General features: G+C 43.8%; 1 protein-coding gene across 3 annotated transcripts in view; it reads right to left on the bottom strand.

Moving 5' to 3' along the window:
• The window catches only part of ZDHHC20 (zDHHC palmitoyltransferase 20), a 91,519-nt gene that overhangs the window by 52,886 nt on the left and 13,428 nt on the right, over positions 1 to 25,205 (bottom strand). For all 3 annotated transcript variants that reach the window (XM_089775602.1, XM_089775600.1, XM_089775601.1), the window contains exon 2: positions 1,548 to 1,574. In XM_089775602.1, coding sequence (XP_089631728.1) covers positions 1,548 to 1,574 — 27 coding nt within the window. The remainder of the gene's footprint in view (positions 1 to 1,547; positions 1,575 to 25,205) is intronic.

Here is a 25,205-nt window from a genome sequence, read left to right on the forward strand (position 1 = left end):
GAAGTGTCTTGCCCAACATCTCACAGGAACTCTGTGGCAGAAGCATAGATAAAATTGAATTAACCAAAGCAGCATTCAGTTGCTTTAACCATGAGATCGTATTCCCCTACCTCACTCACTACCCACTTTTTAATTTTGGTAACAAATGAGGCAGGAGTCTTACAAATGAATTTGCTTCCCTACACAAATCTTGATTAGGGATGTTAGATATCGAGTAATCGAATAGTCACGTAACAGCATGAAATCTTAGCGGTTACACAACTATCTGATAGTCCCCAGGGGTGGGGCCAGCAGCCAGTGTGCTCCCGGGAAGCCCTCTACCACCTCACACTGCTGCCTCTATATCTGATATAGAGGCAGTAGCATAGGGTAGGAGGGGGAGCCGGTCTGTAAGAGGGGCCAGTTTAAAAAACAGCTCCCTTCACAGACCAGCTGCCTGCAGCAAAGCGGGGTGGCAGTAGTCCCTGGTCCATGCAGGTCCGAGCTCCCAACTGACAGAGGCTGCTCAATGGAATGCAAAGCAGCCTCTGTCCACGGGACGCTTGGACCCCTCAAGGACAGGGGTGCTGCCATGAAGCAGACTCTGCCTGTGGTAGGCGCAAGCTTGCCACGAACAGAGGCTACTTCGCAGCAGCCTCCCATACCCCACTCCCCCTGCATCTGCCTTTGATAGAGGCAGCAGGATGGGGGTGGGGCAGGTGGCACCACAGAGTTGGTGCTGGGGGAACCAGCTTAAAGCAAGGGGCAGGGAGAAATGCGTGTTGTCGACAAGATTAGCTGATAAACCTAGGTTTATTGGTTAATCGTATACTCGACTACATCCGTAATCCTGATTGAGCCCCAAAGCAGGTCCGTCCTGTGAAGTGAATGAAGCAGGGGTTCCATAGAAAAAATACTATGAAACCATATAAAGACTGTATTGTAATATATACACATAATGAGGCTCAATTAAGGCTGCATTTTCTAACTTTTGAGTGACTGACTTTGCAACATTAATACTGTTCTATCCACATAGTTTTTCCTAGCTATTTCACTGTAATACAATACATATATACAATAAATATGGTCAGAACCATCGCTATGTTAACTTCAGAATTTCAATAACCACATGACTGATTTTATTTTGCAAATGGACATAACCATAGCAGATATCAATAACGTGGTTTCCATAACAATTAATACACTTGAAAAACAAGTGGGAGAATCAGAGAGATAAGAAAGACGCATATAGCACACATTAAGTGATATAAAATAACATAACATGGGTCTGATTTCCCCCCACAATCACCTGTTTTGAAAGAACTGCAAAACTAAGTTATGGTTCCACAGCTCACAGATAATACCATTATCCCAAACTTGTGGCACTAAAAGCTTGATAGATCCCACCTCCCTATACATAAAACCATACAAACTTGCATTGGTAAATAAGTGTAAACTATACATCAGAAACACAAACACACAGTATTAAGGAGACAAAAAATAAGCAACTTTCCTATTTATAAAACATTTAATTTGTTTATTGAGGATGAGTATTACATGTTTCCTACCTTTTTCTCCAGTTGAGGTAATTGTATCTAGGAAAAAAGAAAGAAAGAAAAGGTTAAATATATGTATATTGTACAGATCAAAGGGTGTATTACAAATGTTTATGGAGCCTTCATACCCCTGTGAGGCAAACATTCATTAAAACTCCTCCTCTAGATTCCCAGAGTCTCACAAGTCAGTGACAGGGCTAAGAACTAGGATTTTGAGTGGCATGCGGTCCGGCTGGCAGGGCTACATGATAGGTGACCCCTCTGACACCTTCATCTAGAAGTCCCGTCTCCACCTTCTCTAACCTGCCACTCTCCGCCCTGTTGTACAGCCCCAGCCTTGCAACCTCGGCGTTCCCTGCTCCGCTCACCTCCCTTTGCCCGGCAGGCAGGCTAAAGACAGCACTGAAATCACACCCAGTTGCCAGCACCACTGCTGCCAAGCCCCTGCTAGAGAGGAGTGCTGCCTAGGTTGCAGCTCCAGGGCTTGGCGGCTGAGGGAGAGGAAAATGTGTAGGGTATTCCCCTACCTCAACACTGTGTTAGCCCCTGGGCACCTGGTTTCTGGCAGGAAGGTGAGGGTGTCATGAACTGGACCCCAATGGGACCCTACCCCAAGCAGGGCTGGACACCCTGGGGTCACCCAGCTACCTATCCACACTTGCCCATTTCCTCAAACCTGCCCCCTGCGAACCACCCTGACCCCAGCCTGTGCTGGTGATCCAGCATCGCGCCCCTGCAAAATTGGAGACAATGCTGGATTCCTGGGGGGGGCAGAGCCCCAAGGCTCTGTGCTGCAACGGGCTTCCCAGGAAGCGTGCGTGTGCTGCTCCCCCCCTCCTCACAGGAAAAGCTGGAGTGGAGCCCAGGGCAGGAGACCAGTTGGGGTGTGCGGTGGAGAGAGTCCTTGCCCCCCTCCTGGGAGCGTGGTATGACTCAGGGGAGAAGGGTTAAATCTTGGCACACCAGTTTGGAAACGTTGCCTAGCCCAGCTCTAGCTAAATGAGCACACCACTCTTCACAAACATTAATTCATATTAGGGATGTGAAAGGTTAACTGGAAAGCATCACCCTAAAAGAGTAATGCTTACCGGTTCCAGTTAACCACAGAGCTGCAGCAGCTTCCTGCCCACCCCAAGCCGGGGGCTGCTCCAGCCCCACAGGGTCCACCACAGGCAGGGGCTACTCGTGTCCTCAGCAGAGCTGGCAGCTTCTCTGTGGCAGGGAAACCGCCTGCCTGGGAGCGGGTCGGCAGAGGCTGCCAGCTCTGCTGAGGATAAGGCTTTCCTTCTGCAGAGAAGCTGCCTCCCCAGGAGCTAACTGCTAAGATTTTCAGTGGTTAGTTATTTTTTTAACTGACATTTTACATCCCTAGCTCATGTTTAATTAGACCATAATTTAACCATTAAACATGTTGCCATGGTCACTCACAATACTATCTGAAATTTCTTAGGTTACTTACTGCCTTACAGAGACTACAGAAAACATAAAGGAATAAAACCTTTCAATTGGCTGATACTAAGGGAAGTTCAAATAATTGCAGTGATCTTTATAGAACTCCCTGTAAAATTTTCTGTATTAGTCACATCCAATCTATTTTCTGAGAGTTTCAAACTTCTCTCTTTCAATACCACCATCATTGTTCTCATCATGCAGACATGTCATTTACATACTCTTTTTGATTCCCTCTCCTCTGCCTGACACATTCAGCTCATATCTGAAATCTCATCACTTGTTCCTCCTCAACATCTCTAAGATCTGTCCATTTATTCCTACCCCTACAGCTACATCTCTTGTTCAGGCCCTCATTATATCTTGCCTGAACTAATACAACCTCCTCTTCTTTGGCTTCCCTAAATGAACCCTTTCAATCCAGACAAAATACTGACTGGACATTTTCCTTACCTGTGATTCTGATCATGTCATGTCCCCCCTCTTCCTTGCCTCCTCATTTGCTATTGCATCAAGTTAATTTGTCATCACCATCTCCAAAGCTCTGCATAACTCTGTCCTTCCCTACCTAACTGAGCAGGTCTCACTTTACATTATTTTGACCCTCCTTTGCAAGACCTTCACCCCCTCCACATTAAATCCCACCTAAAGATCCACTTCAGTCATGCTTTGTGCAGTGAACTTTGTTGCCACTTGTAAGCAAAATGTTACATTTCCCCTCTCCTCCTAATCTCTACTTGTCTGTCAGTCCTTTCATTGTTCTTAGGACTGGCAGGCACTAGACTCATTTTTGATTGTCTAGATGCCTCCACATAGTCAGTAACTATAAGAAGTAATAAGACCTATCCAAAGAAAGAAAAAGCAAAACAACTATGAAACGATCTGGCTTCTCCCAAAGGCTCAGGTGCTTCCTTTCTAATTATAGGTTGGACCTTCCTGGTCTGGCACCCTTGGGACCTGAGCTGTCCTGGACCAGGGAATTTGCCAGACCAGGGGAGGTCAGTGCTCCCCTGCTAGCTGCCCCAGGGTTCCTGTCTTTAGCAAGCCAGCGATAGGGCAGGAAGCCCCAATGCTGGCTCGACATGGCTCCCTATCCTGCTGCCCCAGGGTCTCCTGAGGTTACCCACGGTGACTGCTTGGCTGCTACCGGACTCGCTGCCACAGGGTGTTCCCCAGAGTTCCCAGCTGGGGCTGTCCAGTCACCCTGCCCTGCTGCTAGGGCCACCCCACTGTCACTGGGGATTCCATGGCCGGGATATCCACCTCGCCAGCCCGGCTTCAGCCAGGGGTTCCTGGCAGAGGCTGTCTAGTCACACTAGCCCCACTGCCACCGGGGATTTCCTGGAGTTCCTGGCCAGGGCTGCCCAGTCGCCAACAGCCCCGCTACAGCTGGGTGTTCCTAGCTGGGGTCAGGACTCCCCCGCCACTTGGCCCTGCTGACACTGGGGGTCCCCCGGCCAATTCCTGGCCCCGCTGACACCGGGACTTCATAGCCACCACCTGGCCCCATTGTTGCCAGGCATTCCCCGCCAGGGCGAGAGCTAGATGCCTGGCTCAGCCAGAGTTCCCCAGCCCCTGTGTTGTCTAACCTGGCTCTGGGGCTCTTTGGTTCAGCAACATCCGTGGCTCTGCTGGACCACAGATGTTGTCGGACCAGAGAATCCCAGATTTGGGAGATTTAACTGTATACTGGTGTTTCTTTCCTCTTAATTCACCTGCTCAGCAGCCTCTCCATTCCCCTATGCAGTTTTATCAGCAACTTTGTAATTCCAGAGGGAAGAATCTTTACAGACCATCCAAAATACAACAAGATTGGTTTTAAACAATTAGGATGAACTATTAGATATGATTGAAAGTCAGGTTTCTACTTTAAGCAGGGTTTTTTGGAAGGCATTTGCTACCTCCTCCAGAGAACATGAACCGGTAACAAAGTCAACTAGTTCCATGGCTAGTCAATATGCACAAAGTCAAGTTATAACAGGTATGAACAGGCTTGCATGCTACTGGACACCAGAGTCAATATTAAACTCTTGTGAGTTATGGTTTATCTATGCATACAGTGGTTCAGCTGCACTAGTGGGGCACAAGAGCTGCACCAATATGGGAGAAGCACTATCTAGACCAGCAGTCTAGTCTGTATAGTTCAGTGGTTCTCAAAGTGCGGTCTGTGGACCACTAGTGGTCTGTGGCCACCTTACAAGTGGTTCACGGATCAAGCTCGGCTCCCCACTTCTCCTCCACTGTGCAGTGGGAAGCCCATGTAGTCACTCCAGACTCACAGCTGCCATGCAGCTACAAGGCTGGGGCACCGGCTCTGGCTTCCCACTCAGAGAGCACGGCAGGTGGGTATGAAGAAAGCCCTGACCTTCCCCGCAAGACGCAGCTCACAGAGCAAGTGGCTCCAAACCCTGCTGGAGGAACAGCAGTGCAGTGACACACTGTCTGGAAGTAAGCTCCCCCCCCCATGCCCAGACCCCCACACCTTGCACACCCAGTTTGGTAATACACCCTCCGTTGCTCCTGCACTCTCCCTCCTGGGTACCCTCTGGCCAAACACCCTACTCCCAGCCTGCTTCTTCACCCTCACCCGCTCCTGCACCCCACCTCTTGCACCCCATTCTTCTCCCACTCGCTGGCAGCCCTGTCAAGCACACTGAACCCCTCATTTTTGTCCCCACCCCAGCGCCTAAGGGGAGGTCCACAAAATTCACTAACTCAGGAACCCCAGAAGAGTAAATCTGGTCTATGGTAAAGCCGTGAACTTCAGTCCTTCCTGTCTTTTGCCTTCACCCCAGGGGGCTGGAAGGCCAGAGGAGTGAGGTATCGCAGTTGACGGAAACATCAGAAAGTGTTGGGGTTTTTTGGAGGAGTTTTTTTGCTTCTCACTTGTATGGTCCCTAACTGGTTTTTCTGTGGGTCAGTGGCTTCCGACCCAAAAAAGATTCCCCACCCTGCCATAAATAAAGAAAACACAGGAATCTTTTGTGTTGGACATAAATTAGTATTTTAGTTTATTTAAAGTGAAGTTTGATAAACTAACATGAGAAAGTTAAAATGCTTAATCTGTTTAATAATTTAAATTAAACCATTCTCCCTAGCTGCAGCACTAGCAAAATGGCTCAGGAGTAATTATGTAATTAACTCTGAGCTTCCATTAGCTACTATTGGTCCATGGAAAGGTTTGCATTGTGCCAGGTGGACCACAGGCCAAAATGTTTGAGAACCACTGGTATAGGTACATTGCTCATGGTTATATTGACATAAGATTGTAGTGTAGATCAGAGCTTAGAGGTATTCCATTATTTTCTATTTTTTTAAATTGTTTAATTTCACACACCCCCCTCTCAAACACACATTAAAAAGGTGAACAGAGGAAGGTAAATATTGAAAAGTGTTTTTTTCTGGTAGACTGGTAGACAGTTCCTAAACAATAAACTTCAAGATTATAATATGTATTTTTAGACTGTATTTTTCCTCTAGCTACTGTGCTAGCCTAGATGGTTATCTCCGCATGGAGTTAGAAAACATGCATTCTTTGGGAGATGAAAAATTCAAAATTCCACTTGTCTTCTGAAAAGAAACTAAGCATCAATCTTAAAAAAAAGATGTTATATATTGTATATATAAATATTCACATCATCGGTCCAATCAAAAAGAGCTACAACATGTGGCCTATACAGGTATTAATCTAGCAAATTCAGCTCAATTATGTTTTATGGGAATATTCAGAATAATACTTCAAAAATCATATACTCTCTCTCGGACAAAATTAATATAAGACCAGATAACATCATATTACTTTGCACTTTCAGTGACTTCACTCAAGAATTTGGAAGCACTTTGCAAATGCTAAATAAACCTCATAACCCTGGATGGTAGGTAATAATCTTTCCCTTTCCTATCCAGGCCTTCAGCCATCAAACTATGAAGAGCAATTTTAGGGTAGCAAAACTCTGTAGTGTGAAGTATGTCCTAATAACAAAATGTTTCTAATTTTTCATTCAGTTTTCATCAAGGCGATGGCTGGCCATCACCAAATTCAAAAAAAGGAACTCAAACAAAATCTATTAAATATTAAAATCCAAACTTGCTATAGTAAGTCAGTATTTTAACAAGCTATTGCTATCAAATATAAAAATATGGACTACAACTATAGAATTAAATGCTAAAATTCTATAAACAGTCTATAAAGTGCCTCTGAAAATAGCATATTTTGTAATGTGAAATCTGGTTTTCTATTAGGCTGGATTCATATTCAACTTTCTGCTTACCTGAGTTAGAAAACAAAACCCATTCAAACTTCAGCTTCTAACAAGAGAGAAAGCTCAAATGTTTTGGCTCAAATGTCCCATTGCCTCCTATTTTCCTCTTAGTTCTTCTTATTGCTTATATTTCTCCTAAGCACCTCTCTCTCCCCATTTTTGCCTTTTAATACACTTGACTATGGCTTGCTCCTTTCTCACCTCATGGACCACAAGAAACAGTGCTGCAGTGGTAGAGAGATTTAGGTCTGATTCAGTAGATTATCCAAAGAAGTCAAACTTTTGAGCATTGACAGTGATTCTGGGCACTTATCTGTTTGTCCAAACAGACCCATTAGAGGAGCTCTCTTTTCAGAAAGTGTGAAGAATTTACCATCTGAAAATGCCTGCAATTCTTCAAAGGGTTTCAGAATGAATACCACACTTACAGTGTAAACGCGAGTCTCTGTAACCTGAATTCTTTAAATCATGATGTGAGGACTTCAGTAACTCTGTCAGAGGTTGTGGGGTGGGGGTGAAGAGGTCTATTACAGGAGTGAGTGGGAGAGGTTCTGGGGCCTGAAAAGTGCAGGTCAGACTTGCTGATCCCTTCTGATGTTAAAGTCTAGGAGTCTTTTTATGGGCTTTTCTATGGTTACTACAAATGTATCAAAGCACCCCTAGTACACCTTCAAGGTAGGGAAGTATCTCCATGGTGAGGCATAGAGAGGTTGAGTGACTTACCCAATGTCTTAGAGGAAATCTACTACAAAACCAGAAATATAATCTCACGGCAGTAACTTTAACCACAAAATCATCCTTCAGGTATGGGGTGGGTATTCTTTTAATTGTAGAGCACTGACTGATAGCAGATAAAACGCAGACACAGAAAGAACTGGATCTATTTCTTATGTATCATTTATTTACAGCCCCTCCTGATAGAAGATGTATTATAGTTGCCAGACATCTGAAGAATGAATTTTTTACATTCTTGCTGGTGCTCCATGTGGGTGGGGAAATACTAATATGCAAGCACATTACTTCATCATATCTGAAGCCTAACTCTCCCCAGCTTCCACTTCATTAAACTGTTCACAAATGAAGATCAAAACTATTTTTAAAAACCCTCCAACCATGCATCAGCTCCAGAACTCAGCTGAAACACATCTCAACAGTGGCCCTGATTACAAGGGCAAATGCTCCACCCCAGTGTTCCCTATAAGCTGTGCTCTTCTGTAGCTGCTCAGAGATTCAACTATCATCCAGCTAATTAGCAGAGCCAGGTTTTTTGTTTCTAATGGTGGGGCACATGCACAGATACTCCACTGAACATAAAATTATTTTGCACGTGGATGGAAAAGATTAGAGGGAACATTGTTCTACCTCAGAGGTGGGCAATAATTTTTTGCTAGGGGCCACTTCCAAAATTTTTGAAGTGGCCCCAGGCCACACTGGAAGGGGTGGAGCTTGAAACAGAAGAGGCATGGCCAGGGTACTTCAGGCTTCCCCCCCTTCCCACTACGCACCCATGCCCCTATCGGTGGGAAGAGGCTTCCCGTGCTTCCCCACCCCCAGGCCAATAAGGGTCTGGGGGCAGGGGAGCACGCGATGCCTCCTCCTGCCCAGCCAGGAGTGCACAGCACTTAGAAGTGCCAGGCACTCCCAGAAGGGCGGAGGTGAGGGGGAGAGGAAACTTCATGCGCTCCTCCTGCCCTCAGGCCAATCAGGGCTTAGGGGCAGGGGAGCGCGCAGTCTCCTCCCACCCTGCCAGGAGCGCTTTAAAGCGCCGCGTGCTCCTGGCAAGGCAAAGGAAAGAAACTTCGTGCACTTCCCCCAACCCCAGGCGCTAATTGGCCTGGGAGCAGCAGGACCTCCACAGGCCAGATCAACCCGCTTGGCGGGCCAGATCCAGCCCGCAGTGGCCCTTTTGCCCACCTCCACTTTCTCCAAAAAGTAAGTTAGCTCAACTCAACCAAAACCTCCTCTCCCTTTAAGATCCATATACAAGGGATCACTAGCAAGGCAGAGCTTGAACATTCCCAATCCAATTCACACACAAAAACCCAGCCACTCTCGTGTGGTGGTGATATAACAAAAGCTGTCTGAAATAACTAGGGGTATAGAACAGACTTCCAGTGAGATTCCCCTCAACAGCTGCTAATGTCTCTTATCTGTATCCTAGATATAAGATAGCATCACAACACAAGCAAGAACCTCTAGTTCTCCAATGCCTTCAAACAACCCCCCACACCTCCCATCCTGTACGCTTTTCTTGCCATCTAACTCTCTTTGTTTTCTGAGTGGAAAAAACCTGCCACTGTACACAAGCTATCTTTACCCCACCTGCACAGTCTCCAGTATCAGCAACTTCACTTATCCACATGCAGTACAGAGCTTTGTGGAGAATGACCCCCAAGAAGACTGCCTCAGTATGCTGCCAGTTGGCCAAAGGCCAACACCAAGGTACCGGTGGATCTTTGGTAGGATACTATCAGCGACCATAAGTTGGATACCTGCTCTGCCACCCACGGGAATGTTACTCCAGAGAGAAATCTGGAGTGAGTCCAGACGGAACTGGTTTATTTTACTGAATTACTAGGTTCATACCACTTCCAACCCGACTTCCCAGAAGGCACAGACATGTTCTCCCTCATTACACTGCAAAAGAGTTCAGAGAACGGCACAGTTGAAAGTAGCACTGCAATGAGACAGGTCCCCAAAAGCTTCGGCACCACACAGAAGTAAAAAGAATGCTCATGTAGATGCAGGACAACACTCCCCGAACAAAGACAAGGCACAAATTAATCTCCAGGGTGGATCACTCACGTAAATTCTGTAATAGAGTCACTCTTCGTTGTGTAGTAGCTTCAAATTATCTCAAAAGATGGTGAACTGTCTGCTTAGGTATTAAGGGTAGAGGAGTGGGTTCTAATCAATCTAGTTATCTTGACTGGAAGAATTAAAAAAAACAAGGAATATTTCTGCCTGCATAGACAGGGCCTTGTGACATACTGCTATATTTATTAGTTTATTGAGAGAATTAAAATGCAGCACACTCACAGGAACATTGTAAGGACATTATACATTGCATTATATTCCAAATATGGTAAAAGTAAAGTTATAGTTGCATAATAAGGATACCGAAAAAGCACGTCTGCTCTTCTGAAAAAAGTTTCAGAAGAGCAGACACGGTCCCTGGATGCAGCAGAGTTTTTCTGTGAGGTATCCCGGAAAAACTCTGTAGTGTAGACATAGCCTTAGAGTGCCGGAGAAGCACGCTGCGCAGAAAATACTTATAAGAAGAGCAAGACAATATGGCAAGACCGCTCTAGCATGAATACAGTATGTGTACCAACATGAACAGAAAACAAGTGAAGTCTGCATTAGGGATGTGAACATCGTGTACCTGTTTAAATGATTAACCGATGAGCCTATATCACAGGTGGGGGAGGGGGAAAGGCAGGAGCCAGTGCACATGGGGAGTCTCCAAGCACATGCTGGCTCCCATGGAGCCACCCACCTCCTCTCTGTATGCCTCTCAGAGGCAGCAGTGTGGGGGTGGGACAAGAAAGGGAAGGCAAGCACAGGTGGGGGAAGGGGACAGGCAGGAGCTAGTGCTCTTGGGGAGCTGGCTTTAAATCTTTAAGCCAGCTTCTATTTACACAAGCACCCATTCCCACCTAGTTCCCCACATATAAATGTGTAACTGCTGTAAATTTCAGCAGTTATACATTTACAAAATTAAATAAATATTAACAGAGTGAGTGAGTGTGTGTGTGTGTGTGTGTGTGTGTGTGTGTGTGTGTGTGTGTGTGTGTGTGTGTGTGTGTGTGTGTGAGAGAGAGAGAGCGAGATTAAATTGTTAAATGGCATTTAATCAGCTAATCTGCCAGTTGATGGAATTTCTATTGACAAGTCGATTTGTTGGGGGAGGGGAGGTGAAACTGCAGAGCTGCAGTGGGAGGGACCAAGCATGGAGCCAGAAATCAGCTGTCCCGGCCTGTGCCTGGTTCCTCCCCACACACACACTGTGCTTCAGCCTTTTAATGTATTAAGAGCTGCCTAGTCCCATCTACACCTCTGCCTCCTCTGCCACTCTGTGGAGATGGTGCTCGGGGGGAGGGTAGGGAGGACTGGCTTTTAAGCTGGCTTCCCCCAGCACCGGCTCCTGCTCCCCTCTCTTGTTGCCTCTCTCTGATAGAGGCACCAATGGGGGAGTGACTACTCAAGTCACTAGTCGACTATCCAATAAGCATCCAAAGCTGCAGATGACATCTCCCCCCACGCCATTCCTGGTTTTCAACAGCAATTTCAACTTTTGTATTTACAAAGTAAGTTTCTAGTCTTCTTACTTGGCAAAAATAGTCATGAAAGTGTAAAGCTACCTTGGGGCTGAAAAGCTAATCACTCATTTTCCTTAGGATTGGTAAACACAACATGGAATTGTTACATCAGTTATGAAACCACACATTTAACATAATAAGCTATACTGACATAAGCACCTTTATGTTGTGTTCCTAGTAGGGACTTGCATTGATTTAATTATATGTTTCAAAAATATAAACTAAAATATTATCAAAACCGTGTGTACAAAATCTCTGAAAGATCATGGATAAGTCTGTCTCATTATTATGGCTGGTTAGACTCTTATGCCTCATTCTAGGACTGCGAAAGCCACTAGCACATACAGGCCCTTTGATTTTTTTTTTTTTGAGCAAAGCTCAATCAAATTTGCAACTGTTGGGGATGGAAACAGTCTCAGAGTGTTATGGCTGCTGCAGGTCTGTTCTTTCCAACTTCGCTGCTCACATGCAGGTAGCAATGTGATCAGTGACCACAAGGAGGGTGACTTAATAGCATGAGACATGGTCTGGTTTAGGGGTTTCAACATAGGACAGAATAAGGGATTCCTGCTGTTATACCAACTCTAACTCAAAATTTTCTGACTCAGTTTTTCTAGTAACTACTTCACAGGTGAAGATTATTAGGATCCATTAATGTTCATAAATTACTGCTATAGAGGGAACTATTATGTACCAGAATAGGCACAAAACTTTTCAGAGATTCTACAGCACACTGACCACTCGGTTACTTGAGGAACTGTGCCTTGAAACAGTTTTAGATGTTAATTTATATGGATCATTTGCACTTCCCCAACAAAGAATTAAAGGGAGATTTTCAAAGACACAACCCAACGCCAATTTACTTTCAACCAAAATTAAGCACCAAAGTGCCATCCATGCTTTTGAAAATCTCTCATTCTTTGCTATAAAAAGGAGGAAGCTAAACACAAGGTTTTTCTGAAAAGAAGTCACAAAATTCTGAAGCTACCCATGTAGATAGCAGCTAAAATTTTGAGGTACTGGCTATATTTGGAAAAAGAGAGTGGCTTAAAAGTATTTTGTATGTTCACCTAAAAATGCTAAGACTGGCTCTGAAATTACTGCACTGCAGCAGAAACTCGTAACCAAATTTATTATCCTTGAAAAGTATAATTCACTGTAATGAAGCACAACTGCACAGAATCAAGACACCTAAAGCAGCTTATTTTTCAGACTTTGCTTTCCTTCAGATTAAGAAAAAGGAAGAATCTGCTCATTTTACTGGCAATTTGGCCTGTTCTAAGTCCTACTGTCACTTCATTATACCTTACTCCTCCGGTTGGTGAAGCCATTCTCTTTTCTTAGTCAACCCCTCCTGAAGAGTTCTTTCTGTCAGAACACCTTCAAGTAACTTCAATAGCTTGACTGCAGGGTAGTTTTTAAAATGTCCATATATAATTTTTTTTCAATACTGCCCATGTGTTAAGCCGATACAAACACCAAAGAAGGTACTTTTTTTTTTCAAATCAAAACAGAGAACGTGTCTATATTACAGAGTCAACCCAAGAGAGCCACACTTGAGTCAACGGCATGCCTACAACGGTAATAAAAGACCAAGGTTTGTGGGGTTTGGGATTCAGGGCTAAAACTGCAGTGTAGTCATGCAGGGTCAGGCTGGAGTCTAGACTCTGAGACCCCACAAGGCGAGACTGTCTCTGACCTTGGGCTGCTAAGCTCTGATACCCTCTTCTCTTGGTGGGTTTTGGAGCTTGGTCTGTGCCCCAAGTGTCTATGCCGCAATTTTTTAGCTCCACAGTCCAAGCCAGAGTCAGCTGAATCAAGCTCTGAAAGTTCATACCACAGGTTTTCTATTTCAGTACAGAGGTACTCTGATTTAGCCTGGCTTGAGAAGAACAGCCACATTGCAAAACAATATGTGCTTCTGTGTCATACTGGTGTGGTGCTAAGATCCCTAGGAGCACATGCTATGTTTCTCAGTATTGTAGTAAGCTGAACTGCTTTAGTTATTCTTTCCCATAGAGTTGAGAGAGAAATGATCTTTCTTTCCTGGGCACACTGGGAGAATTACAGGAAAACAGTGCAAGAATCAGCACTTGAGTGTCACCAGATTTCATCCACACGAGAGTGATCATGTAAGCAGATGATGAGCTGTGTTCTGTTATGCTTTAGTTTAACCTATAACCTTCTCAGGATGGGATTTGAGTTAGAGATCTGTGTGTGCAGCATAGACACTTGGGATGCAGCCCAGACTCCAGAACCCCACAAGAGATCTATGTGTGCAGCATAGACACTTGGGATGCAGCCCAGACTCCAGAACCCCACAAGAGAAGAGTTATGAATCTCAAGAGACATGGCAAGGTGATACTTTTTGCCAAACTCGAGAGCCTTCTGATCACTTTTGCAACACATGAATTTTATATAGTGAGCACCTAATACATTGTGGGCAACCTTGGAAACTAATACAGTAAAAAAAATGTAGAGGGACATGCTTCTTATCTTCAAGTTTTGCCGATCAGAACTATGGTTTTCTGAAGAGAATAAAATGTATTTTTCCTTAGCTAACATTCATATTATTTTGTCAATGCATGTGTTGATAACCAACCACTTAAAGAGCACTTGCGTCACTGGGCATAACATTCAGTACCTTAATAGTATGGGCCCAATGGCCTACAAATACCCACTATTCACCCTTCAAATCCAAGTACATAAAGAAAAGCTAACAAACTAATGATCTTAATTCAGCTAAGCCAAAATAGAGTATTTAGGAATTCTGAAATATTTGTAAGCTATGTAGTTAAATAGAAGGCAATAAATATGCTGGAAATTAATACTTTGTGAATTTTCACAACTCTAACCAATGTCCCCTCTATTTTTTCCAATCATGTGAGGAATACATTTTGTTATGTGCATCCAGACATGTGTGTATGTGCACCACCAGTAGAAACCTGCTGCTGGCTATGGGAGCTGTTAATCAGCTCGGCCACACCTGAATCTCTCCTGTGTGCCTGCCCAAGCGCACAGCTTACAGAGAACACTACTTCTAACTATACCTGCCTTGTAAAATTGTGATTACACTCCACTTATTTTATAAAGATGTTTCACTTTCCATTTATTTGCACTGATTTCGGTGATTAGAAAACTCAAGTTGGCTTAGTTTTCTTAAATTAATGTCATAATTTTGAAAATATCCATTTTAAATTACCATACTATTACTGGGGTTGCACTATTCGTATAATAGTTTAACAAAACAGTTTACCTACCTTCAGTAGGAGAGTTCACATGTTAAAAAGAGCTTTTATTTAGTGAGTGTGATGCATATGAATTTTAAGTAATGAAGGTCTGCAAACACACATTCCATGGTTAGTTACTGATAAGACATTTTTCTTTAGTCTCTTAAAAATCCATTTTCTCCCACACCCTTAGCACCTAACATGAAGCATACGGAGGACTGGGTGAGACTCTATTCTGATCTAATCACAGAACAAAGGCACTCCCAACTTCTAGGAACCACGTTTTTGCTGCTGTGGAACTCATCTGATGTCCTGAGAAATGAGATTTAAGCCAGTTTGCAAAACGCAGGGGTTGTCTTCCATCAGCCACTAGATTGCTAGACTTTTAGAGCAAGCATGATTATCTCTGACTTAAAAAAAAAATTAAATGTCAGCGTGGGTTTAATTTCTTTGGACTAAATAGAAACTGCATGCAACCAGCAGAAATTATTTTTGGTAATTTCACCAACTATGTGCAGTCAGCACTACTCTGATGTCAAAGCAGACAATACAGCAATTTACATTAACTGCTGAAAGATATTACTTAGTTGAATAGAGTTATTTAATGAAGTTTTATTTCAAAAGCACACAACTGTCTATTAGTTGTGGGCAAGCTGAAAGAATAAGTTACAGCCTATTAGGCACACTATACTGAAGTACCCATGTGTTGCCAGTCACCAGAATATCTAGGCAAAAAATATAAAAGGCACAATCTTAAGAGACGTAGTCTTCACTCTGCCTAGCATACCAGGTGTCAACCTATATGCATAACAATATAAATGTCAGAATAGACTATGATTAGTAGTACATGGAATGTTTGTGAATAGCAGGGAATAAATTATTTCCTTTGGTATATTATTTGTATAAGAAGGAATTTCTAAACAATATCTTTCTGCAAATTGAAAAAGAGTAAAGACCGTACAATTTTCTATTATACTTCACTCAAACAAAAAACATATAATTCTACCCTAATCTGGAACAGCCTTTAAACTCCCTCTCTAACCACATTCCCCACCCAAAAACAGTAGATATATATATTTAAACTCTGAAGCATTATGTCATAGTTTTAAAACCCATCCTCTACACTGCTGGCTACATTCCAGTAGATTTACCCCTGCAATACTGCTAGTGTGTCAAGAATTATAATTGTGTGTATATTTACAAAGCTAAACTCTCTAAGTTTGTGTGTGAAACACAACATTTTATTTCAGGGGTGGAGAACATACAGCCTATAGGCTAGATCCAGCCTTCAGCTTACTTTGATCCAGCCCATGGCAAGTCTAGAGCCTTCCTTCCGCAGTGGGCAAGCTGTTGGACACGCTCCAGCCCTGCGGCAAGTCTCTGAGCCGTAGCGCCCCCACTGTGTGGCGCTGAAATGTGAGCAGATCTCTGGAACTGCATGTTGAGTGAGCGAGGTGTGTGTCCCCCCCATCCCTTTTTTTTGTTTGTTTTTGCTTCTCTCGTGTGCAGCCCCCTCAGCTGATCTTTCTGTGGCTCAGTGGCCCCCCAATTGAAAAAAGGTTCCCCAGCCCTGCTTTATTTGGTTTGTCACATCTCTTCTTTTTCAGCTTCCATTCTCCAGGAGATTAGATACATGGAAAACCTCAAAGCCTGTTTTATTTCATTTGAAACAGACATACCATTCTTATGGTACAAAACCACAGGTCTGAAAGACTTTGGTTATATTTATTCTGGCTAACAAAGTGTAGTTTATTTTCATGTTTATAAGATGTTGGTGGACAAAACAAGCCTCAAGCTACAAAATCTTCTTAGTTACCCTAAAATTATGCCTAATTTAGCCAAACTCTTCAAAAAAATAAGTATCAGATGTTGTTCTAAAAGTTACATAATACTACTACATTCTCCATAATTATAAAAAAGTAACAGCTGAATCATCAATAAATGTCAAGTTCTAAAACTATAATAGAAAACTGCAAGGCTGTTACAGATCTCAAAAGAGAAGATTCTAGTAGCCCTGATGGAGAATGAGTAGGACATAAAGGAGCAATTTAGCTAAAATGTTGTGAAGCAAAGAGTCACAGGACTTAATTTTAGCTTAAAGTAGAAGAAAGAAGACAGGAGTCAAAGATTATGCTCTCACAAAGAGCAGGGAGTCATTCCTACTAGAGATGCAAGTGATTAATCAACTGCTCGACTGCTTCCCCCCACTTGCTGCCTCTAGAAGCAGCAAGGGGGGGGGCAGGTGAGGAGGGAGTGCTGTGGGGAGCTGGTTTAAAAGCTGGTTCCCTCCAGCTCCAGCTCTGTGGGAGAGGGTAAGAGCACAGCTGCAGCATTCCACCTTTGAAATGTACAAGAGTCCCTTCTGGTGCTCTTGTACATTTCAAAGCGGAAGCACCGCATGGAGCCTGGGGTCAGCAGGGGACTCAGCGGGCGGGCCCTTGCTACATTTCAAAGAGAAAGCGCCCTTATCAAGTAATCAAATAGTCAATGGAAATTCCATCAACTATTCGATTTGTTGATTAATCTAAACATCCCTAATTTCTACTAGTGTGTTTTCTGTGGACATTTTTCACTCTTACTGTTTTGGGATGCACAACACAGTTAAGATGTATCCCTCTGAACATTTAAAGGCACCAGAAATGGGGACATGTGGAAGAGGTGGTTTCAGGATAAAGTGCATCTGCTGCTACATCACTTTGCATTTCATACCACATCAGGTAGTCCGCCAGAGAACAAGATGGTGTGATAATTGATGAGTATGTCTAATAATAGAGTTATAAGATTATGTTTGGCACTTATGAACAATGCAGGAAGCTGCATGTACTGAACTCATTGGTTATATTGAGTGTTTGTATTGTAAATCTCTGTAATTGCCTAACTCACCAAACAGGACAAGCAGCATTAATTCAGTAAAGTGCTCCTGTGCATAAGATGACCCACTGAAGGCAAATGAAGCACTGCACTGCATTAAAGGACAGAGACTTTGTGTTCCTCACTCCTTCCAGGAAGGAATCAACAAAGACCTGAGCATGAACTCATTCTTCCAGTTTGGATTCTTGGGTGATAGCATAAAAATCCCAGTTTCTCCTTGTCTGGGATTTTTATTCTCCATCTGGATTCTGAAGGACAAAGATGCCTAAACATAAGCAAAAGATTTCATGCTGCTCAGCATAGGTCAGCCCTAAAAGACATCTAGCACTGATTACAGAAGACTAGATTACCTTTTTAAATCAAAGACTCATTTGTGTGTATTCATTTCCTGTTTTAACCCTGTAAATAACTCTTATTTCTTAGTTAATAAACCTTTAGTCAGTTTATTACAGGATTAGCTATAGGTTGTGTCTTTAGTTTGAGATCAGAGTACAACTGACCTGTGGCAAATGACTGATTTTTTGGAACTGGGAGTAACCTGAAAATTGTTGTGATTTTGGGGTAAAGTGACTATTTATAGTCCCCAGGGGCAACTGATGAAAGGGGATGGGGGGGAGGGCTCACCAGCCATGTGTTCTGCCCTCCTCCTCCCCACCCCCCATCGCACATGACTCTGCCCCATGCCACTCCTAGAGGACCAAGACAACCCCCCTGCACTCCAGGCCCTGATTCTCCCCACTTCTATCCTCTCCCTGCCCTTGCTCCACCCCAACCCCACTTCTTCCTTAGTCCCTTTCCCTGAACAATGAACTGGCACCAGCAATCAGGCCCCTTTGCACTCACCGGCAGCTGGGGGGGAGGGGGATGGGGGCAGAGTAGAGCAAAAGGGCCCCAGTTTGCTCTGCTCTCCTGGCCGTGTCACTCTGAGCCACATGCCAAGACCCAGGGAAGTAGAGCAATCTAAAAAGTCAAATCACTCCATCTTCCTGATACTCCCAATGAGTGCAGGGGGGTGGGGAGCAGGGAACAGTTGTTACTTACACTTGCTGCCAGCGCCAGCCTACTTCCTCCTCTCCTATCCCCTGGGTCACCTAAAAGCTTTGGTCTTGCCGGCCTCTCCGGCCACAGTGCTCGGGGGGGAGGGGGGAAAAGAGAGAGAGGAGGAGAGCACATGCCCCCTCAGTTACCCTCTTTTGATAGTCCGGCTTGCAAGGAAGGCAAGACAATGCCCTTGGACGTTCCTGTCTCTCTGTGGTAAGATTCTTACAGTGCTTTAGGAGTTCACACCTGTTACTGGTTTGGAAAAATCTATCCATAGAACCTACAACCAGTTCTTTTTGACAGTCTGACCGAAGGCTGACACTCACGGTCATCGGCCACTCCAGACTCTGTGACACTGACAACTGAACTGGAAAAGCGACGAGGAGTCCTGTGGCACCTTATAGACTAATTGAAGTGTAGGAGCATAAGCTTTCGTGGGCAAAGACCCACTTCGTCAGATGCATGTAGTGGAAATTTCCAGAGGCAGGCAAGTTTCTTCATGAGGTTGATAGATTTCCACTCCATACGGCTAAATGCAGTGCCTTGCATGGTGTCAAGTATCAGAGGGGTAGCCGTGTTAGTCTGAATCTGCAAAAGCGACGAGGAGTCCTGTGGCACCTTATAGACTAACTGAAGTGTAGGAGCATAAGCTTTCGTGGGCAAAGACCCACTTCGAACTGGAGAGTCTGCAAAGCTATATGAAGATATAATTAATGAATAATTTATGGCATGAAAGGAAGAAACTGAAGAAAATGTCACAAATTCATACTGGGTGTATCCTAGGAAATGGCAGGTTTGTTTACAGGGACCTCAGGATTATCAGAAAAAAATGGGATAAGCCTTGATCTACTGAGTGGGATAAACAGCACTCCAAACCCCACATTTATAAAAGATACGACTAGGATTTGTCTTTTAAAAGGCATAACAAATAGCATACACCCTTTTGTACCGAATCAGATACACAGAGAATAGGGATGTAAAATCCCATTTAATTAGTTAACAGGTTAAACATGTTTAATCGGTTAATGATTAAATGACAGGGGAGGGGAAGAGATGGGCTAGAGCATCAGCCCTTCTTCCGGACAACGGCTGTTCTGGCAGGCCTCACGGGACTAAAGCAACCCCCTGCCCACAGCAGGCAGGGATCTGCTCCAGTCCCTACTGGGTAACCAAAACTGATAAGCCTCGCCCATTAAGAGTGAGGCTTATTGGTTAAACATTATCACCCCTAAAGAAGTTTCACAAATTACAGAAGCAAAAAGATAGTGTATGTATATTGTCTTATATTTATATTGCAAAGATAAGTTAATTGTTGGACAAAAGTCAACATAGTTTCTATAAAGGGAAAATCCTGTCTTACTAATCTATTAGAGTTCTTTGAAGGGGTTAACAAACATGCGGACAAGGGGGATCCAGTAGATATAGTATACTTGGATTTTCAGAAAGCCTTTGACAAGGTCCCTCACCAAAGGATCTTGTGTAAATTACATTGCCATGGGATAAGAGGGAAGGTCCTTTCTTGGATTGAGAACTGGTTAAAAGACAGGAAACAAAGGGTAGGAATAAATGGTAAATTTTCAGAATGGAGAGGGGTAACTAGCGGTGTCCCCTAAGGGTCAGTCCTGGGACCAATCCTTTTCAACTTATTCATAAATGATCTGGAGAAAGGGGTAAGCAATGAGGTAGTAAAGTTTGCAGATGATACAAAACTGTTTAAGATAGTCAAGACAGAAGCAGACTGTGAGGGACTCCAAGAAGATCTCACCAAACTGAGTGATTGGGCAACAAAATGACAAATGAAATTTAATGTGAATAAATGTAAAGTAATGCACATCGGGAAAAATAACCCCAACTATACTTACAGTATGATGGGGGCTAATTTGGCTACGACAAATCAGGAAAGAAATCCTGGAGTTATCGTGGACAGTTCTCTGAAAACTTCCACGCAGTGTGCAGTGGCGGACAAAAAGGCAAATAGGATGCTAGGAATTATTAAGAAAGGGATAGAAAATAAGACCCAGAATATCTTACTTCCCCTGTATAAAACTATGGTGCGCCCACATCTTGAATACTGTGTACAGATGTGGTCTCCTCACCTCAAAAAAGATATATTGGCCTTGGAAAGGGTTCAGAAAAGGGCAACTAAAATGATTAGGGGTTTGGAATGGGACCCATATGAGGAGAGGTTAAAGCGACTGGGACTTTTCAGTTTAGAAGAGAGGAGACTGAAGGGGGATATGATAGAGGTATATAAAATCATGAGTGGTGTGGAGAGGGCCGATAAAGCAAAGTTATTTATTAGTTCCCTAAATAGAAGAACTAGAGGTCACCAAATGAAATTAATGGGTAGCAGGTTTAAAACTAATAAAAGAAAGTTCTTCTTCACACAGCGTGTAGTCAACCTGTGGAACTCCTTGCCAGAGGAGGCTGTGAAGGCTAGGACTATAATAGAGTTTAAAGAGAAGCTAGATAATTTCATGGAGGTTAGGTCCATAAAAGGCTATTAGCCAGGGGATAAAATGGTGTCCTTGGCCTTTGTTTGTCAGAGGCTGGAGAGGGATGGCAGGAGACAAATCGCTTGATCATTGTCTTCGGTCCACCCTCTCTGGGGCACCTGGTGCTGGCCACTGTCGGCAGACAGGATACTGGACTAGAAGGACCTTTGGTCTGACCCAGTACTGCCGTTCTTATGTAATTCAGAAGATGCATTTCTGAGCTACTTGAGAAAGAGTCTTTGAATTTGGGAAAGGCTATCTATATTTCAGCCATAAAATTAAGGGCGGACAGTGAACAATTTTTTTGCTCTACATGGTTTTTGTTTATTCATTTAAATGTGGATGAAGTTCAAATTTGAAGGGTTTAAAAAGTGATCTACAATAGAAAACATATGTTTATGCTTTGTATTTGTATACATATAAGGAAGACCTGAAAAGCTATTTTGTTTTCAAAAACAAAAATAACTTTTCTTTTTTAAGTACAGTAGAACGTTGACCCTGATTTTTGTAAAAGATTCTTGGGATGAATGAAGAATTGGTATGATATGAATAAAGAAATTTAAAACATGATTATCTGAAAAAGGAAGAGATTTTTATTAAGACTATTTAAAACTTTTTTTTTTTTTCAAATTACACATTCAAATCCAATGTCTGAGAAATAGTTGAGACGACACATTAGTCCAGACTTTCAATTAAGAGACAAGAAAGTTAATAATCTAAGCACAGCGCAAGAAGATCTAGAGCAAAATCAAGATGGACAAAAATAAAAGGCTTGTTAACTCCATAGGAGCAAAACAAGAAGTAATTTTAAAAGGATACACACACCATTTGAAGGCTTATATAACATAAAAGAGCACTAATCTCATTCTTCCCCTTCTTTCTTATGAGTTATATCAGTTAATTTAGCATCTCTATGGTTTGATAATCCTTCTTTCAGTGTTCTCATATGGGATCACAGATATGTTAATGCCACAGCATCAGGCTGAAACTCTGGTTAGGAAGTAAAATACAGTAAAATGATAGCTTCCAAAGAAAGAGACATCATTCCTGTCGCTGATGGCGATAGTGAAACAGTAACAGATGTATCCAAACATTTTTTGATAAATTATTGCTTATTATATGCATATTATTTAAGATAGCCAAATATTTGGCTAACTGTAACTAACCACTCCAGCTTTTCATTTTCCTTGAAATGTGGGCCTCTTCATCCTATTAGCAAGATATGTTAAGCTCATATAAAAGCACCATATGTAAGTCTTATAATATACTGCTGATACTTGTGCAAATACAGAAACAGCTTTCCAAAAAGTTACTGCGATACTATACAACTTAAGTGCAATCTTGTCATTGTTGTGTTAACATTTTGATACAGAGTAAAGACTTCTTGAGAGAAATTACATTCCCTTTTTTAATCAGAACACAACACTAAAACAGATCAACTCAAGCCTCTTAGTGCTGACTGTGCTTCAGATAAATTATCATCAAGGACCCCTTGGCTGTGTCTAGACTGGCCAGTTTTTCCGGAATATCAGCCGCTTTTCCGTAAAAACTTGCCAGCTGTCTACACTGGCCGCTTGAATTTCCACAAAAGCACTGACTTCCTACTGTAAGAAATCAGTGCTTTTTGCGGAAATACTATGCTGCTCCCGTTCGGGCAAAAGTCCCTTTTGTGCAAAACTTTTGCACAAAAGGGCCAGTGTAGACAGCAGAGATTTGTTTTGCACAAAAAAAGCCCCGATCGCAAAAATGGTGATCGGGGCTTTTTTGTGCAAAAGCGCGTCTAGATTGGCCACTGACGCTTTTCCGCAAAAAGTGCTTTTGCGGAAAAGCGTCCGTGCCAATCTAGACACTCTTTTCCGAAAATGCTTTTAACGGAAAACTTTTCCGTTAAAAGCATTTCCGGAAAATCATGCCAGTCTAGACGTAGCCCTTATGTCTATAGTAATCCTTATGGGCTTTATGGTACAGGGAGAGGGAATTGACATTACATATTATTTATGTTACTGTCACACCTAGGAGCCTGAGCCATGGACCAGGACTCCATGGTGTTAGGGGCTGTTCAAACAGAACAATACAACAATCCATGGCACAGACTAACTCTGTATGTGAATTTAGGATCCTAAGCAAGTCAAAGACGGAGACTATCACAGATTTTGCTAGGATGGGGGAGAAATGATTCCTAATAACATATGATACATCCATACGAGGGGAAAAGACACCATGAGATAAGACTACACCTAACATATGCTAAAATCCTAGTGAAGCCAACAGTTTGTAAACTACAAACTGCCTTGCAATCACTAGCATTTTAACATGTGTTGGCTAACACCATTTTTTTCTAGTGACAAGGCCATAAGGAAGAGTGGGTGTGAGGGGGGATATTCTTAGCTATTAAAGTATACAAATGATGTTTCTAGTTTGAAAATTTAAGGAGCTGAAAAGACTGCTCTTCCACAGCAGAATAGGAAGCTGAATCCTACCATTAAAAGCATACACTATTTCATAGGTTAGGAGAGCTGGGTTATGGACCTAGAAAGTGAGAAACCATCAGAACAGCCATACTGGGCCAGACAAAAGGTCCACTGAGACCAGTACCCTGCCTTCTGACACTGGCCAGTGCCAGAGAGGGAATGAATGTAACAGGTAAGCATCAAGTGACCTATCCCCTTTCATCCATTCCCAGCTTCCGACAAACAAAGGCTAAGGGAGAGGTGGGCAAGACAGCCTCTGTGGGTTGGATGCAGCCTGCACCCTGTTGCTACCCCACCCCCCAGGCCAATCGAATCCTGGGGAGCATGCGAAGTATCCTCCCCCAGCCAGGGGCGCACAGCACCAGAGGGAACCACCAGATGTTCAAAACCGCTGGCAGTTCTCTCTAGGTGCTGGGGGATGGGCAGGGGACAAAGACTTCACACACTCCCCCGACCTCCAGGCCAATCAGGGTCTGTGGCAGAGGAGCAAGCAAAGCCTCCTGGCCCTGCCCCTTTGGGGGCAGCCTGCAACCACTTCAGAAATTTGTCAAGTGGCCCGCCCTTCAAAAATTATTGCCCACCCCTGAGCTAGGGTCACCATTCCTGCTCATTGATGGAGCTATCCTCCATGAATTTCTCTCTCTCTTTTGAACCCTATTCAAGTCTTGGACCTCACAACATCCTCTGACAAGGAGTTCCACAGGCTGACTATGCTTGTGTGAAGAAGTACTACTTTTAGTTGTTTTAAACATGATAGCCAGGGATCGACAAATTATGGAAAACCCTATTCGCCAGACAAAAGAGACCCGCCACCCCGCCCCCCAAAAGTGTTTTTAATGGCATAAATTCCTAAGAATAAGAACAGTAATTACTAATAAGTTATTAATAAATATCACCCAAGTTATTAATAAATAACTTATAAACCTCTACCTTTTCCCTCTGCTGCCATGTCTCTTCCCCTTGCTCCATCAGCTCCCCTGGTGCCTGCTGCCCCCCAATCCCTCACCCTCCTCTGCTGTCCTGACTCCTGCCCTTCTCACTGCCCTCAGCCTTCCTGAGATATGCCCCCCTCCACCAGCCCTTCTTTCCCCCTTGTGCCCACTCTTCCAGTAGCCCCACTCAGATCATGTGAGCTACCCCTCCTCATCCCCTCTCCTAACACCTCCCTCTACACACCTGCCCTGCCTCTCTCTTCTGGTGCTGGTCCCTCCCCTGCAGGTGTCTGCCCTTCTGCTTCACCCCCAGAATCCCCTGGCACCTGCATCCTCCTGGTGCCTCCCCCTTCCCTCACTGCCCCTGCCCCCTTTTTCCCCTGATACCCACCCCCTCACCACCCTCTGCCCCCGTTTCTCTCATGCCTGTGCCCTCACACATGACTTGCTCCATCCCCGCCTTCCTCACGCCCACCCCTTCTTTCAAGCCTTCTCCCAGCACTTCCCTCTCCCCCTTCTAGTCCTCTATGCCCTTACCTTCTCCTCTCCCAGCATCACCCTGTTCCCCTCTCCCACTGACACCTCCCCTCCTGCCCT

The sequence above is a fragment of the Pelodiscus sinensis genome, chromosome 1 (genome assembly GCF_052426305.1).
Source record: "Pelodiscus sinensis isolate ZL-2025 chromosome 1, ASM5242630v1, whole genome shotgun sequence".
NCBI classification, from domain to species: domain Eukaryota; kingdom Metazoa; phylum Chordata; order Testudines; family Trionychidae; genus Pelodiscus; species Pelodiscus sinensis.